The sequence below is a fragment of the Fistularia commersonii genome, chromosome 15, assembly GCF_037954325.1.
Source record: "Fistularia commersonii isolate RoL2024-O1a breed Wild chromosome 15, RoL_Fcom_v1.0, whole genome shotgun sequence".
Classification (NCBI taxonomy): domain Eukaryota; kingdom Metazoa; phylum Chordata; class Actinopteri; order Syngnathiformes; family Fistulariidae; genus Fistularia; species Fistularia commersonii.
This window is the reverse complement of record NC_141298.1, coordinates 17,684,465-17,701,750: the sequence shown is the minus strand read 5'-3', so window position 1 is coordinate 17,701,750 and position 17,286 is coordinate 17,684,465. Positions and strand designations below refer to the sequence as shown.

Genomic DNA, 17,286 nt, shown 5'->3' with positions numbered 1-17,286 from the left:
GGTTCCTGGAGAACCTCGGACGGATCCCACCTCAAGGTAGGGCAGCCTTCTGCCTCAACCGAGGAAACGATGGAGACCCGGGGGTCTGACATGTTATTAGCCGAAATGATACAATAATAGCTTTGATATTCATAAAAACAACACAAAAAAAATCAAAATTCAAAGGTTTATTGTCACAGGCTGGAGAGGTGTTTCCACGGACAATTAAATTCTCACTCTGCTGTCTACAGTGAAGCCAGATAGGCAGCAAAAACAAAAAACAAAACATAATAAGCGTATTATTGCAACGAGGTGTAAACACTGCAGAGAGATATAAACAGGATGTGCAAATTGAAATGTAAACGGTCTTTTTCACGGGAGAAAGTGCGTAACAATGGTGGACGCCTGGACAGACGCTGCGGGACATCAAGCAACGCCCGCTGTACGTCCAGTGTACACATCCAGTCTGGTGTGTATTTTCCAGCAATGATGTGCATCACAGTAAGTGTGTAAGGTGTTCTTCAGCGATGGCTTGTGGGAAAAAGCTTCTTTTGCGTCTGGTTGTCTGGGGATGTGAATCTCCTACCTAGGGGGAGATGGACAAGCAGTAATGAACATCATAAATGGTATTACCGATGTATTGTTCATTTATTAACAAGCACGCACAATCACAACAACTATCCAACACTATAATATATATAGTGACGTACTAGGTTTGACTACAATCTGGGCGCTCCAGTGCAAAAGACTACATTTCCCATAATCCTCGTCAGCTGGCGCTTGCGCAATCTGTTTTCCACGGCCCTGGCTGTTAGTGCTGTCCGTGCAGTGTTGTTATTGTTGTTGTTCCATTAAAAGGGGAAAGAAAGCGGAGTTAACACAGCCAACGATCTTTCGCATGAGGTAAGGCGGCGAGAAGGGTTTCGTGTTTACGTTGTGACAGACTTTACTCGCTTGTCGGGGTGTTGTTTTACCGTAAAAGGGCAACAGTTACATGAGTTGGTAGCGTTAGCGGTTAGCTAGCAGCACGGGCGAACTAGCAAGCCGAACAGTAAACAAACCACCGAAAGATTAGGAGAGCAGACTCATCGTGCCGGGGAGATGCTGGGAGATGTTCCCCCAACACCAGGCTGTCTGGAAGAGACACCCCCTTTTCTGTGCTAACACCCCAGGCTCGCTTGATCACCCCAAACTATCATCACCGGCGGACAACAAAACCCAGGCAATTGAGCCTTTAGCTTGTTTATGTCAGAACACCGGGCCGCTAATAGCAAGAGGGAGGCGACACTGCGATTGTAGAACGCAGCAAAAGTCGCGATTTTGTAGTTAAAAACTCATATTTGCTAAATTGATGTGATTACGTGTTTCTCTTTGGAATTTGCGAGCACGTCGATCCTGTTTGACCTCCTGGCAGAGGGTGATCGAAGCTGGTGTTTCGTGTGTAATGTGCTCCCTTTCCTTCATGTTTTGGTTGGAGATCTTCTTTGCAGCTCCAGAAGACCACATAGACCTTTCCCTTCACGGGGAACCAGCAGTTTTTAGGGGAGAAGTGAGGAGTCACGTCTCAAGAAGACTCCTTCCTTGGTGTAGTTGAAGTTGTGGTTTGCACTGTTTTTGTTTTTTTTCTATGACTTTTATGTAAATGATTTCCTGTCAGATATGAACCGGCACAAAATGGCTACCGGTTTCCTTGCAAGAGAGAGGATTTGATACGTGTCATTGTTAACAAACGTGAATAAACGATAACAAAGCAGTGGGACTCACCAAATGCCAAGTCAATTTTTATTTATACAGCAACAAATCACAACGCAGTGGTCTAAAGACACTTTACCTGAACCTCACCTGCTCCGTGTGGGCGGCCTTCTGCCTCGACGGTGTGGCTCACAAAGAGAGACAGCGAAAGACAGAAGGACATACAAACCAAGAGTGTGATGGGGACAGATGGTGGGGAGGGACAGGCCCAAATGATCTCACACCATCATGTATGCTCGCTGTGAGACACTGGTACGGTGTGCTGTAGGGGTAACAGAGAAGGTCAAGGTGGAGGTGGGACTCCGTCAGGGATCAGCTCTGAGCCCCTTCTTGTTCGCAATGGTGATGGACAGGCTGACAGATGAGGTCAGACAGGAATCCCCATGGACCATGATGTTTGCGGATGACATTGTGATCTGTAGTGAGAGCAGACAACAGGTAGAGGAACATCTAGAGAGGTGGAGGTATGCTCTGGAAAGGAGCTGGATGAAAGTTAGTCACAGCAAGATGGCGTATATGTATGTGAATGAGAGGAACTCGGGTGGAACGGTGAGGCTACAGGGAGTGGAGATCAAGAAGCTGGAGGATTTCAGGTACTTGGGGTCAACAGTCCAGAGCGTAGGAGAGTGTGGAGAAGAGGTGAAGAGACGGTCCAAGCAGGTTGGAATGGGTGGAGAAAAGTGTCAGGGGTACCAAGAGATAGAAGAACATCGTCCAGAATAAAAGGAAAGGTGTACAAGACAGTGGTGAGACCAGCGATGATGTTTGGACTAGAAACTGTTCCAATGACCAAAAGACAGCAGGCAGAACTAGAGGTTGCAGAGATGAAGACGTTGAGGTTCTCTTTGGGAGTGACCAGGATGGAGAGGATCAGGAATGAGTCCATCAGAGGAACAGCACATGTTAGATGTTTTGGAGAGAAGGTCAGAGAAGCCAGACTGAGATGGTTGGGTCATGGACAGAGGAGGGATGGAGAATATATTGGTAGACGGATGCTGGAATTGGAGGTCTCGAGGAAGACCAAGGAGAAGATTTATGGACGTAGTGAGAGAAGATATGAAGGTAGTTGGTGTGAGAGAGGAGGATCCAGAGAAAAGGGTTAGATGGAGAAAGTTGACTCGCTGTGGCGACACCTGAAGGGAAAAGCCGAAAGAAGAAGAAGAAGAAGAAGACCAACAATAACAGCAGCGCAAAGCGTTATGTGGTAATAGCAGGAGTGCTACAGTAGTAGCTTTAATATTCTTTAAAGAAATAACAATGGCGGATGCCTGGTGAGATGGTCAAACCACGCTATAATCTGTCTTTAAAATATAAAAGCCACAGATTTAGATATCTCAGTGTTTGTTTTTTGTCCCCATCTGACTGAATAAAGGTCACAAGTAACAGGTAGAATTTGGCGGCGTGGCGGATGTGTCAAAGCTCCGATCTCTGGGCTTGTGGCAGGTTACAGGGTGAGCCTCTTCCTGCCATGAGAGCTGAGCGCCGAGACAGCAGCCGCCCCTCCTTCTGCAGTTGATGGATCTGCATCTGGTCCAGAGATGACAGACAGCGTCAGGACCTTCCTCCGCAGTGTTGCGACGGTCAGCAGACGCACACACTCTCCTGACACCAGCGATTCACACAAAGCGAAATATATCCACATGTTCTGAATGTTTCATTTGTCGAGTCTTATGCAGCAAAACAAGGCTTCTTTGTACTATTTTCCATGATATTTAACAAGGTTGAGACCGAGACTGATTGTTTGTGAGTGAAAAGACCAAGCGCCGGTGTTTGGGGCTGAAATTTAAGAATCTGCGTCAGCAAAATGAAAATGTCACGGTAAAGAAGCGATTGGAAATTCAAAACCAAACATCAGATGTTTGTTATTCAGAATAAATAGGTAATTAAATCACGAGGGACGGGATTTTATCGAGTTATCAGAATAGAACAGGCTTTCATTTCGACATTCGGAAGAAACTGACCGATGTGCTTTTACAGAGAGTTTATAGCTTTTGCACATTTTCAACTCGTGTCCCTTTATGTTCCTTTTACAGGAACGATATAAAACACTTCAACGATCAACACGGCCATAGGTGTCGTTATAAGATAACGTGTTTTTTTTCATCGCTGAGCGTAGACGCTTTTCATCCGTGGACCTCAGCGGGAACACAATGTTTCCGATATCTTTATAAACATCAGCGGGACACAGAATCGTCTTGCAGCTAATGTGCGTTTCCTCTGTCTGCCGGCTCGCAGGGGATCAAGGACTCCATATTGGGGATCGGAACGATCTCCAAGCTGGATGCCCGGATCCAGCAGAAAAGGGAAGAGCAGCGTCGGCGGCGGGCCAGCGGGGCTCTGGCGCAGAGACGGGCTCAGAGCGAGGAGCGCAAACCCGACAAGTAGGTCGCAAAAACGAAAATCCGCTCGTGTCTCGTGTTTCCGAACGCGACGCGGATAAAAGCGTCCGTCGGTTTCGCCCCGACGGGGCCGTTACCGTGACGCGGTCCTCGCGGGGGAACTTGTGTACCAGCCGCCTGCTTGGATATTTACCCCCGAGGTTCATGTCGGGCTAAAGAGCAGGAGTCAGTGCTGTCTGTGCGGCGCATTTCCAGGAATCATACGGCAGGACATTTAAAAAACAGAAGGGGTTTAGGAAATGTTTGTTGCGTGGATTAGAAGGAAGTACAGCAGCTGAGCAGCAGAGAAGGAGAGGAAGCCACTCTGGGCGTCTGCTATCATACCGTAGCTTTATCTTGAAAGAATTTTAACGCCACGGCGTCGTCTCTCGCCTCGCTGTATCCCAGATTTGTAACTTTTTTTTATCTTGTTTTATCGCGTGGCTTTTTTCGCCTAATACCACAGGTTTTTGCGATTATAAATGTATTTTTAAATATTTATTATTTCAATTCTTTTTCTATGGCGGCGACCAATCGGGGCATGGCGTTCTGTATCCTGGGCTCCGATTGGCTCAGCGACCGTCGCATCATTCTCCGCATCTCCTGCACACTGCCCTCATTTCACACCGATGCCATCGACGCGTGAATTATTTCTGAAAGTTTTGAAATCATTTCAACCCCTACAATGACGCCCCAAACCTTCTGCACCTTCCAGGGTTTCTGGCATTGAACCTCAGCGGCAGAGGAAGGTGCTCAGGTTAATAAAAGCCAATAATATGCCTGTTTCTTGGCGGATTTTCATTTATCGCGGCTGGTTCTGGAACGTAACCACACGATAAACAAGGTACTACTGGTCAACGTGGGACTGCTGCAGAAAAGCTCCCATCACAAAAATCACCAGAAGGGAAACATTGTGGTAAACATTTTTAATTTCATTTTTATGCGTGGGCCAACCTGGTATCATGTAAATTAAACAAAATGAAAATTGCAATTATACATTTTTTGCATTTCGACTTTAAAATCATCAATAATCATTTAAATGTACCGACATTATTTTATATGTCATCATGCATACAAAATGAAACAAAAGGAAAAAATAAGGAGTTTCTAAATACAATATTGATTAAAAATACTTATTAAAATATTCAAAGAAAATAGTTTGGCGGGTCGGATAAAAAAGCTAAATGGAGCGGATGTGGTCCGCGGGACGTAAAACGTCTGACGTAAACCAATGCAAATATGAGATGAAATGAGATGTACTTTAATGGTCCCATGCTTTGGGAAATTGTTTTTGCAGCAGCAGCAAAACATACATTTATATACTGCTCAAAAAAATAAAGGGAACACTTGAACAACACAATGTAACTCCAAGTCAATCCCACTTGTGTGAAATCATAGTGTCCACTCAGGAAGCAACACACATTCATTTGGACTTGTTTTAAGGACATTACATCAAAGTTGGATCAGCCTGGAGTTTGTTTTTACACTTTAATTTGGAGTGTGATTCCTAATCCAGACCTCCATGGGTTGATACAATTGATTTCCATTGATCGTTTTGGTGTGATTTTGTTGTCAGCACATTCAACTGTGTAAAGAGCAAAGTATTTCATAAGAATATTTCATTCATTTAGATCTAGGATGTGTTTTTTAAGTGTTCCCTTTATTTTTTTGAGCAGTGTACATATAAAACATAAATAAAATAAGTAAACTCTGAAGTGTAAAATTATAAAGTATTACCTAAAAATAAATTAATTTCCAATTTAATATCCGGAGCGTTGTGAGGCAGCAGGACGCGGTTGTTGATTTTCAGCTCGTCACCAGTGTGATGTGTTTGTGTCTGTTCGTTTGTGTGTTTCAGTGACCCCAAAGTAGCCAGCAGGATTTTCCAGTGCTGTGCCTGGAACGGAGGAGTGTTCTGGGTGAGAACGCGTCCAACCAAACATCTCGGTCATCTTACTCAGTGTGTCCTGAAATTCGGTCTTCGGGGAGCGACCCTAAGCCGAGCGTGTCTCCTCTGCAGCTCAGTCTGTTTCTCTTCTACCGGGTGTTCATCCCCCTGCTGCAGACCCTCACCGCCAGAATCATCGGTAGGTGGTTCGCCGTTCCTGCCGGTGAATATCCGTGCTCGGAGGCCGCGGGCTAACGGGCCGCTGTGTGCTGCAGGTGACCCCTCCCTCCATGGCAGCGTGTGGTCCTGGTTGGAGTTCATCCTGACCTCCGTCTTCGGGGCCCTCTGGGTCCTGCCTCTGTTTGTCCTCAGCAAGATAGTCAACGCCATCTGGTTCCAGGTCAGGGCTCCTCGCCGCCGCCGCCGTGACATGACAACAGAACACACACTTTTTTGAGATGGAGTCGAAGTTTAAGCACAAACGTGTGGGTTGACTCGGGTTTCTAGTGGTTCGACACAAACGGCGGCGAGGGCTTCTTCTGAGTTTTCCCAGATGCGAGCCGCGGCTCAGTAGCTTTGCGATCGGAGCCCAGATCTGAGTTAGCGGCGGGCGGGATGAGCGTCTGACATCAGCACGGCCGCCGCTGTCCGTCAAGTGGCGTTTAAAGACAGTGGGACGCGCCGCCGGCCGCCAGCTAGCTCAGAGGAAATCAGGGAAAAATTGGAGCGAGGTGTGTGTGACGTGGAAATGCCCGTGAAGCGAATGAGAATGAGCCTCAAGGCCAGTCGGGGACGGTTTGATGGTTCTAGAAAGACGAGTTTAAACATAAAGTGCGCCAAAGTGTGCGCGTTCTATTTAGCATAGCATTGTAGCATTAAGAGTGTAGCCAGTAAGTTTAGTTCAGAATAGAGCAACAAATGAAAAAACCCACTGGTACCATCATCTCATCGTCAACATATTTGATAATTACCACCTTCATTGCTGTAGATGTTTACAACAGGTCGTTGTTTCCAAGGATTGGAAGTATCCCATGAGAAAGCTGGCGTTTCCTGCTCCTGTTACCCCCGGCGATGAGACTCCGGCTTTCTGTCCGCCGACGGACGTTCGGAAAAAGTGAATTTAGCGCCGCACAAACAAATTTGAAACCTTCTCAACAATCCGTCCTTCTGATCTGTGTTTCCGAGCTTCGCGCCGGCAGAGCATTTCCAGCGTCCTGCCGCGGGAAAGCTAGGAAAACCTTTCTGCTCTTGTCGTGTTTGCGCTCAATCAGTCCTTTTCGATCCGAGCGGCGGGAGACGTGGGCCGTTCTCCCGCCGCTCCCGTCACCCGATGGATGGATCCCCACGGCGGGCCTCTGTTTTCCCTCTGCGTTGCAGGATATCGCCGATCTAGCGTTCGAAGTGTCTGGTTGCAAAGCGCAGCCGTTCCCCAGCGTCAGCAAGATCATCGCGGACATGCTCTTCAACCTCCTCCTGCAGGCTCTGTTCCTCATTCAGGTACCTTCGTTGTCTGGAAGATGAAAAAATAACCCGAAGCGGCCTCTTCTGCCCGTGGTTGTGTGATTAGCAGAAGATCCATGTTTCCGTGACTCTTGTTGGTTTCTCAAAATAGATCTCAGCCAAACAAACAAGTCATTAATATTTAGCGATGCCAGTACTAACTGGCGTGTGTGTGTGTGTGTGTGTGTGTGTGTGTGTGTGTGTGTGTGTGTGGTCCTCCAGGGTATGATCGTGAGCCTGTTTCCCATTGATGCCATCGGACAGATGGTCAGCCTCCTCCACATGTCTCTGCTCTACTCCCTGTACTGCTTCGAGTACCGCTGGTTCAACCACGGTCAGATGCTCCATATTAAACTCACACACACACACACACACACACTGTCGCTGGCTCTGAACGTTTTTTTCCCTTTTCTTGTTGAAAGGCATCGAGATGCACCAGCGGCTGTCCAACATCGAGAGGAACTGGCCCTATTACTTTGGCTTTGGTTTGCCCATGGCTCTGCTGACCGCCCTGCCCTCGTCCTACATCATCAGGTAGGACCAGCGCCCGCATCTTCATGCAGGAGGCACCTTACATTTCACTGAGGTTCAGCAGGTGATGTCGTATAAAATTAAAGTTGCCCGTTGAAATGAGCTGAAACGCTATGAATCCATTCCCAAGTACTCGGGATCATCAGTCCAGAGCGCAGGAGAGTGTGGAGGAGAGGTGAAGGAACAGGTTCAAGCAGGTTGGAATGAGTGGAGAAAAATGTCAGGAGTACTTTGAGATCGAAGAACGTGAGCCGGAAGGAAAGGAAAGGTGGAGGAGACGGTGGTGAGATGATCTACAAACAGTTACGATGACCAAAAGACAGCGGGCAGAGCTGGAGGTGGCGGAGATGAAGATGCTGAGGTTCTCTTTGGGAGCGACCAGGATGGAGAGGATCAGGGATGAGTCCAGCAGAGGGACGAGACGTGGTAGATGTTTTGGAGAAGGTCAGAGAAGCCAGGCTGAGATGGTCGGGTCATGGACAGAGAAGGGACAGTCGATATATTGGTAGACAGGAGGTCTCAAGGAAGACCAGAGAGAAGACGGATGTAGTGAGAGAAGATATGAAGGTAGTTGGTGTGAGAGAGGAGGATCCAGAGAAAAGGGTTAGATGGAGAAGGTGGATTCGCCGTGGAGACCCTGGAGGATAAAGACCAAAGGGAAAGAAGAAGCTATGAATCCATTCCAGGTCCCTGGTTTGTCTATAAAGAAGAAAAATGCGCTTTACAAATAACTAATAATGTATAAAAGAGTAATGATACATACCTAGATGGCGGCAGGTGGAGATAATTGGCCAGTTCTTCATTTGTTGCTCCATCCTAAACTTACTGGCTACACCCTAGATGCTAAACGCTATGCTAAATGAACCTTTGCGACAATTTATGTCTAAACTCCATTTATGGAAGGAGTGAAGCCGCTCCTCTTTCTAAAACCATCAACCACCTCTCATCCACCGCACCGAATCCCCGTAAACGTGTCCCACCTTCTCACCGACGACGCTCTGGGTCACCATATCTCACCGGCAACGACTTCTCCATCTCCATACGACACGCACACCTCGCCACTTCCTGTCGGTGTCAAAAAATCCACCGAGCGACGGAAAACTCCAAAGCCGCCGCCCTCATTATTCCAGTTCGCGCCGCATTTCATCTCTGTCGCCTCGTCTCCACCCAGCGGCTGCTTGTTCTCCATCCTCTTCCCGCTCTTCATCATCAGCGCCAACGAGGCCAAGACGCCGACCAAGCCGTAGTAAGTGTTTCAAAATAACCCCGCCGTCGTTTTCCCGAGTTCCGGTCAGTGGTGGATCACGCTCTCCCGCTCCTCAGCCATTTCCCGCTGCGTCTCTTCTCCCTGGTGGTGCTGATCAGCAACAAGCTTTTCCACAAGACGGTACACCTCCAGTCCTCCCTGACGTCGTCCACGTCCGCCGAGAGACTCGCGTCTCCCCACGCCTCCCCGGCCCGACAGAGACTCCAGCCCGCCCAGTGACGGACGCCTCCGTGAAGACCACGTCCGGTTCCGGACGGAGGTTTTTACGCGTTTTTAACTTCTTTTTCGACCCGCCCTGTGCCTCACGCTCAAAATAATCATATACACAACTCTTGACTCCTTTTCTTTTGTGAACTCTCATCCTTTTTTTTTTTCTTCTTTTTCTTTTTTTTTTTTTTTTGGTATAACGTGCCATTCGAGTGACTCCCCACGTTAAGAAAATGACAGCACAAGAAATCATGTCGAGTTTCAGTACGTTTAAGCCAACTTGTGACTCAAGGAAGGAGCGTTTGACCTTTGCAGGGACTCTGCAAGTCACACTCCTTCCTCGCAGATGGAAAGCGTTCTTGCACACTAGTATGTTTCACGTGAAGCAAAGGCGTCCCGGTCGTTTCGGGACCGACCTCGCACAGTTAAAGAAGGGAGGCGCGTCTACTCTAGAATTTTGCAAATAAGTCCGGGTGCCGGGATGAGAAAGAACACCCACCTTGTGATGCAAACCAAAAAAAAAAAAAAAAAAAAAAAGCCCAAACTAAACCGTCACTCTCGTGCGTTTGTTGAAAAGTGTTTTCGGTAAGCTTCAATCTCACGCCGCGGTCCCGTGAAGTAAACGTGGCTCGCCGTCGAGCGACGCCAGCGACCCCAAAGCTGTTACTGGAGGACGGGCGAGATGACACTGCCAAACCGCTGCGTCTTTGTGTCGATGAGCGCAGGTTTGACCTGCACGCACACCCGCCAGAGCAAACACGCCTGGTTTTCTCACCGCATATTATCTTAAGCACCGCCCGAAACTCCCAACGCCCCGCGACGGAGCCCTCACGGAGCAGAGAGAGGCCCCGGGTGTGGACGATTGTGTAATTATATGTCGAGACGAGTGTAGTGCACGTGCAGACTGATGTTTGTGAGTGAGCTTTTTGTAAAGGTAACACGTCTTGATCTCAATAAAACTGGTCAGTATTCAGAAGGGCTGTGTGTCTTACTTCCACGGAGAAGGGATGAGGGAGGCTATTCTTAAAGTTTTAAAAATCACAAAGCTAAAAGTCACTCCTACTGTTGAGGTAAAGGCAAGTTTAATTAAAGATATGCAGCTGAACATTCATTGATTTGAACTTGGGTTACTTTCCCGTTGCAGAGTACCCTCACCTGATCCAAGGAGAAATTGCTGCAGATGAGTCATCATTAAATTGCATCCCGTATTTTACAATGTTATTGCTTTGTTGAATAAATAGAAAATAAGAATTAAAATAGACCAGAAAGCTATCCACTCTGATTTGGGCATATAGTTTGTGACCACTAGGGGGCGACAGGCCCCGCCTCCTCGCTAAAGGACACGTCACTACACCACAGCGGCAAGGCTAGGGAGCCGATTTTGAACGACAATCCGCAGAGCCAATCAAATCGCTGAAAGATGACCGTTGGCAGCCTCACAGCCAATGGACGCTTTGGGTTGCGAGGTTGGGGCGGGATTTATCACTGTGAGGGTTGTGTGCAGAAAGTGTATGAGTAACAGAAGCGGAGCGGGTGAGTCTTGTTGAACATTAAAAATGAAGCGTCGTCGTTAAAAGGAAGAGCACAAGTTTAGTGTCATTTGTAAATTACGACTTAAATATCCCAAAGAGCCAGCGGTGCTTTTTAAAATACACCAAGGAACGGGCTTGGGCTGTACATTTTGAAACAGCTAGCCTCTGAGATTAGCATGGCTTGTTAGCTTCTCACTCACTTTTAACTGGAAAGCAGAGCATCCTCTCCAGCCGGCCCCGAGCCGACTAGCATTCACACACTCTTGCCTGCTTTTTGGATTAGAAAACAAATATTTACGCGGATTTGACGCTGACACGTTAAAAAGAAACCCCGGTATGATACACCCTCCGAAAAGTTGACCGTTTCCTGGCTGTGGTGTACTTGGAGGGGCTCTGGTACTTCCAGGTGTGAAAACTAGCATGATTTGGACTTCAGTTTAACGCGATTTTGTGTCTGTTTCTATGTAATTTAGCAACAAAAAAGTGTAATATTGCAAGGTAGAGTCGCTGCAGAGGTCTCCCCCCCCCCCCCCCCCACCAGTGGCTGCTTCCTAGTTTCTCATTGCGTGGCCTTATCTGGTTGGGCTGGACGTGGAAGTTGACTCCACGATTCCAATGGAAGTGATTCCTTCTCTCCCAACTTTGCATTTTAGGAGTTTCACCTCAAATCTAACCATATTTGCATCGTGAAACCCAAGATAAGACATTTGTCTTGCCGATTGATTGTGGTTTCTTCTCCGGAAGAGTAGTCTTCTAGAAGACCTAGACAGAAGACCTTCTGTCGTGTGTTCAAATCCAATCTGAAGGTGGTTTCAAACCGGTGAAATCCATGTTCTGCCGCGCTGTTGTGTTTTCCTGGCAGGTAGTACGGTGAGCTGTCCCTAACCCCGCCAAGATGACCAAGCTGGGCTTCCTGCGTTTGTCCTACGAGAAGCAGGACACGCTGCTGAAGCTGCTCATTCTGTCCATGGCCGCTGTCCTTTGTGAGTCCATCGCACCACCGTTGCGTCTCGATAACGCTCCCCTCGATGCTAAGCTAACGCGCGCTTTCCCTTCCTCCAGCGTTCTCCACCCGGCTCTTCTCCGTCTTAAGGTTTGAAAGCGTCATCCATGAGTTTGACCCGTAAGAGCTGCTTCTTATTTTTCACGCATTCTTCTCAGAGCGCTCTTTCCAGAGGTTCCTTCAGTTTGTTTCTCCCCCGCCCTGCAGGTACTTTAACTACCGTACCACCCGCTTCCTGGCAGAAGAAGGTTTTTACAAGTTCCATAACTGGTTTGATGACCGGGCATGGTACCCGCTGGGCAGGATCATCGGGGGCACCATTTATCCAGGTGGGGAGGAGAAAAGAACCCCATATTCTTTCCAAGACAGTGTTGTCGTCGGCTGACGGTGTGTCTCCTCTCACCAGGACTGATGATCACCTCCGCCGTCCTGTACCACATCCTACACTTTTTCCACATCACCATCGACATCCGCAACGTCTGCGTCTTCCTGGCGCCGCTGTTCTCCTCCTTCACCGCCATCGTCACCTACCACTTCACCAAGGAGCTCAAGGTACGAGCCGCGACGCTACGACCGGGTCAGTAAGGTAGACTCGCCAACTCTGCGCTCCTCTGTCCGTCCAGGATGCAGGCGCCGGGCTCCTGGCGGCGGCCATGATCGCGGTGGTGCCCGGTTACATCTCCCGCTCCGTCGCCGGCTCCTACGATAATGAAGGTACCCGCTGGCCGTGCACAGCGATCCGTAAAGCCAACACCTCCGACGGACCGCCGACCGTGTCTCCGTCCCGTGTCCCGCTCAGGTATCGCCATCTTCTGCATGCTGCTGACGTACTACATGTGGATCAAGGCCGTGAAGACGGGTTCCGTGTACTGGTCGTCCATGTGCGCTCTGGCCTACTTCTACATGGTGAGGAGCTGCGAGGAGCTGCAAGCTTTTGGCGTGTTTAAAGAGGTCCTGATGGGTGGTCTGCATCCCTGCAGGTTTCCTCCTGGGGCGGCTACGTGTTCCTGATCAACCTCATCCCCCTCCACGTCCTGGTCCTGATGCTGACGGGCCGATTCTCTCACCGCATCTACGTGGCGTACTGCACCGTCTACTGCCTGGGCACCATCCTGTCCATGCAGATCTCCTTTGTCGGTTTCCAGGTAGAATGTCGCTTATTATTCGAGGGGATTCTTGCGAACCCCAGGTTTTTTTATGTGTCTTGACACATTCCTTGAGACGGACGCTTGTGATGCTCTCACGCTACTTTCCTGACGGACTCAAACATAGGGAATCGTCAAAAAATCCAGGTTTATTAATCAAACCCTTTGAGTCCTTCAGCAGCCGGAGTGCTGCAATTAAACCTTATCCTTAAACCGTATATGCAATATATCCGTACATGCAATATCGCTTAACGCTCGAGACCGGCGAACTAAACCGGATATCGTCGTCGTGTTCGTCCAGCTTAATTGAAAAGACCACGAGGGGCCGTGAGATCCCCGGCGCGTGACACACCCCCTCTCCACGGTGTGTTTGCTAACACCCGCTGCATTTGAGTTGCTAAAATAAAACTATATGGAGCATTCAAACATGGGGTTTGAATAATGAAGACGGCCCGGTACCGGGACGGCCTGCCGACGTGATTAATGGCCCCGGCGCGGCTCTGCGGCTGTTCATCTGTATCTGGAGCGGCTCTGAAGAAACGCACGGCAAAGACAAATCTACCGCTACTCACCTGCTCAGTGCTATTTTCTGTAGCGATGCTAACCAAGACCTGCCGCATGCAGCCATTCCTTGTTTTCTGCAGGTTAGCTGCAGCTCGCTAACCGTCCCTCTCTCCTGTCCCGCCCGTCAGCCGGTGCAGTCCTCGGAGCACATGGCCGCCTTCGGCATGTTCGGCCTGTGTCAGATCCACGCCTTCGTGGACTACCTGCGCAGCAAACTCAACGCCCAGCAGTTCGAGGTGCTGTTCAAGAGCGTCATCTCGCTGGTGGGCTTCATCCTGCTGTCCGTGGGCACCGTGCTCATGCTGACGGGTGAGAAGCTCAGCGCCGAGACGTCCGTCTTCCTGGTGTTTTTGCCCGGGACCTTGTTGAACCTCCGATGTTCCCTCAGGAAAAATCTCTCCGTGGACCGGCCGATTCTACTCCCTGCTGGATCCTTCCTACGCCAAGAACAACATCCCCATCATCGCCTCCGTCTCGGAGCACCAGCCCACCACCTGGTCCTCCTACTACTTTGACCTCCAGCTGTTAGTCTTCATGTTCCCTGGCAAGTGAACACACACACACACACACACACACACACACACACACACACACAGACTGCTACTAACAGTCACAAGGGAGAAACAGTGACTGACTGCATGTCTTCTGCGCCGATGGGTTCTGACTCCATGTTCCTTCTCCCCTCGTGCAGTCGGTCTCTACTACTGCTTCAACAACCTGTCCGACGCTAGGATCTTCATCATCATGTACGGCGTCACCAGCATGTACTTCTCCGCTGTCATGGTGCGTGGGATCGAGGGAGCGGGCAACATCCACCCGCTCGTCGCGGTGTAACATGTTTCCTTCTGCTCCAGGTCCGTCTGATGCTGGTCTTGGCCCCGGTGATGTGCATCCTCTCCGGCATCGGCGTGTCCCAGGTGCTGACCACCTACATGAAGAACCTGGACGTCAGCCGGCCAGACAAGAAGAGCAAGAAGCAGCAGGACTCCACCTACCCCATCAAGAACGAGGTGAGGCCGGCGTTCCCGTGGCCGGCTGGTTCACGTTCCGCGGTTGCTATGGCTACCCGTCCCTCGCACACCATCGCCCGAGGTGGTCGGTCAACCAAATACAGAGATATGGAGACGTGAAGGAGCAGCTCATCTGCCTCCCGTTTCTTTTCCCTTCGTGATGTTTTTTTTTTCTCTCCACGTGGAAAGCCATTCCAGAGCAGCTGAACCCCGTGGAGAAAAAAGGTCTCACGGATTTCCTGTCCCTGTGCGTCCCCCCCCCCCCCCCCCCCCTTCAGGTGGCCAGCGGGATGATCCTGGTCATGGCTTTCTTCCTCATCACGTACACCTTCCACTCCACCTGGGTGACCAGCGAGGCCTACTCCTCGCCCTCCATCGTGCTGTCGGCCCGCGGCGGCGACGGCAGCCGCATCATCTTCGACGACTTCCGAGAGGCCTACTACTGGCTCCGCCACAACACTCCCGAGGTCTGACGCTCAGAGGCGGACGGAGCTGTGAAATGACGGGATCCGTTCGCTCACCGGAGGTTTCGTCGCTGCTTTTCTAGGATTCCAAAGTCATGTCATGGTGGGATTACGGCTACCAGATCACGGCCATGGCCAACAGGACCATCCTAGTGGACAACAACACCTGGAACAACACGCACATCTCCAGAGTTGGACAGGTCAGTGGGAGAACGTTGGTCCCGATCGCGTGAATTTTGCCGTTTCAGAGCCGAGCTCTGGGTTTGTCCCGCAGGCCATGGCGTCCACGGAAGAGCGGGCCTACGAGATCATGAGGGAGCTGGACGTCAGCTACGTCCTGGTCATCTTCGGAGGACTGACGGGTTACTCCTCGGACGGTAGGTGACCGCACGGCGCAGGAAACGCCAGGAAACGTGGGAAAGCAAAGAGCTGAGAGTTCCGCTGTCCCCGACGTGATAGACATCAACAAGTTCCTGTGGATGGTTCGCATCGGAGGCAGCACGGACACGGGCAAGCACATCAAGGAGCACGACTACTACACTCCCACCGGGGAGTTCAGGGTGGACCGCGAGGGCTCGCCCGTCCTGCTCAACTGCCTCATGTACAAGATGTGCTACTACCGCTTCGGCCAGGTCTACACGGAGGCCAGTAAGTAACCGCCTCGCCATCCGTGAACGCAAACTCCCGTCGCCTCACAAACTCCCTCCGCAGAGCGCCCGCCGGGATACGACAGAGTGAGGAACGCCGAGATCGGGAACAAAGACTTTGAGCTGGACGTGCTGGAGGAGGCCTACACGACAGAACACTGGCTGGTCAGGATATACAAGGTGATGTTCTCCCTCTCCGCCGGTTAAAATAAGAGATCTGGGTAGAAAGAAGCTGAGGTAGAGGTCGAGAGAACACCAGAGAGGAGGTTTACCAATGGTGTCGGACTAGGGGTGTCAAACGTATGGCCCGCGGGCCGGTCCTGGACCACCAGGGGGTCCCGTCCAGCCCATGGAATAAATCTACAACTTTAAAAAATACATAAAAATCACAAGCTACTTTTTCAAAATAAAAATGTAGTTCCCATATTGTCTGCTGGGGTGCATCGTTTAGTGTAACACTGTCAGTCTTAGAAAATGGAACAACACTCTGTGGCTTACAACTCACAGCAGACGGCAGCAGTGCAGCTTCCGGGTCTGTAAATAGCATTTCTACTTCTTGTTAGAAATGTACTGGCTTTTCCGTTGGACCCCGGAGAAGTGGATGTGGAGTGAAGGGTTCTCTAAGAAAATATGGACCACTAAGAAACCTGTCTGCTCAGTGTGGATGCAGCAGGTTTCGGTGTCACCATGAGACTCGCCGTGGAGAAAAATACAACAAAATGCACGGAGAACTGAGGCATAATGTTGTTAAAATTGTACTTCATGAATCTCAGGTTGTAGTTCATGTACTTTTTTAAGGGAACGTTTCACGACATGGAAAGATTTTTTATAATTTACCATTCTCCTAAAACCAAGGAAACATCCGGACTCAGTGTTATTTAATTACGCTCTGACTTTACTGGTCCGACCACCTTGACATCAGATTAAAATGAGTTTGACGCTCCTGTTAGACGGAGGCAGGTGATTGGCTGTGGAGCCGCCCGGAGTGTTTTCTAACCAGTGTTCTTCTCCGCCCTGCAGGTGAAAGATCTGGACAACCGAGGTCTTTCAAGAACAGGATGGCAATGAAAACACCCTTTTAGCGCACAGCACTGAACGCCTTCCCCTGCGGTCAGCAGATGAGCTGGAAAAGAATACTTTTTATACTTTTTGTTCGGGGGAAGAGAAATTGCATCAATGAGATTTTTTTTGGGGTTGTTTTTTTTTTTTGCGCGCGCGTGTGTTTGTGTGTGTGGATGATTTCCTTTTTTTTTTTTTTTTTTTTATTGTAATAATAAAACGTCTCATCTGAAATCCGAGGGAGCAGGTTTCAAAACGTCCATTCACCACAGAGCGGCTCAAAGCGGTGTTCATTTAGGAGCGCTTTGGATTTCTACCATTGTTCAATAAATCGGGGTTCAACAAGGGAATCTAGTCTTC

General features: G+C 49.6%; 2 protein-coding genes across 3 annotated transcripts; both read left to right on the top strand.

The window, feature by feature from the left end:
* The first annotated feature begins 744 nt into the window (after nt 1–744).
* On the top strand, nt 745–10,478 carry ei24 (EI24 autophagy associated transmembrane protein). 2 transcript variants are annotated; one of them, XM_086160986.1, is made up of 11 exons: nt 745–882; nt 3,175–3,311; nt 3,967–4,112; nt 5,968–6,028; nt 6,175–6,196; nt 6,273–6,397; nt 7,375–7,494; nt 7,720–7,831; nt 7,920–8,031; nt 9,200–9,274; nt 9,352–10,478. In XM_086160986.1, exons 2-11 carry the CDS (start codon nt 3,270–3,272, stop codon nt 9,512–9,514), a joined length of 978 nt encoding a protein of 325 aa, XP_086017112.1. In that variant the 5' UTR covers nt 745–882; nt 3,175–3,269; the 3' UTR covers nt 9,515–10,478. The 2 variants fall into 2 exon arrangements, with proteins under 2 accessions (XP_086017112.1, XP_086017111.1); XM_086160985.1 differs by having other exon boundaries at nt 746–882; nt 6,130–6,196.
* Nucleotides 10,479–10,983: 505 nt separating this feature from the next.
* Nucleotides 10,984–17,276, top strand: stt3a (STT3 oligosaccharyltransferase complex catalytic subunit A). Its single transcript, XM_086160984.1, has 18 exons — nt 10,984–11,035; nt 11,897–12,017; nt 12,097–12,157; nt 12,245–12,366; nt 12,444–12,589; nt 12,661–12,751; nt 12,837–12,943; nt 13,018–13,182; nt 13,875–14,055; nt 14,135–14,290; nt 14,438–14,529; nt 14,601–14,756; nt 15,035–15,223; nt 15,304–15,420; nt 15,495–15,597; nt 15,680–15,868; nt 15,932–16,047; nt 16,888–17,276. Exons 2-18 carry the CDS (start codon nt 11,930–11,932, stop codon nt 16,933–16,935), a joined length of 2,127 nt encoding a protein of 708 aa, XP_086017110.1. The 5' UTR covers nt 10,984–11,035; nt 11,897–11,929; the 3' UTR covers nt 16,936–17,276.
* Nucleotides 17,277–17,286: the final 10 nt, after the last annotated feature.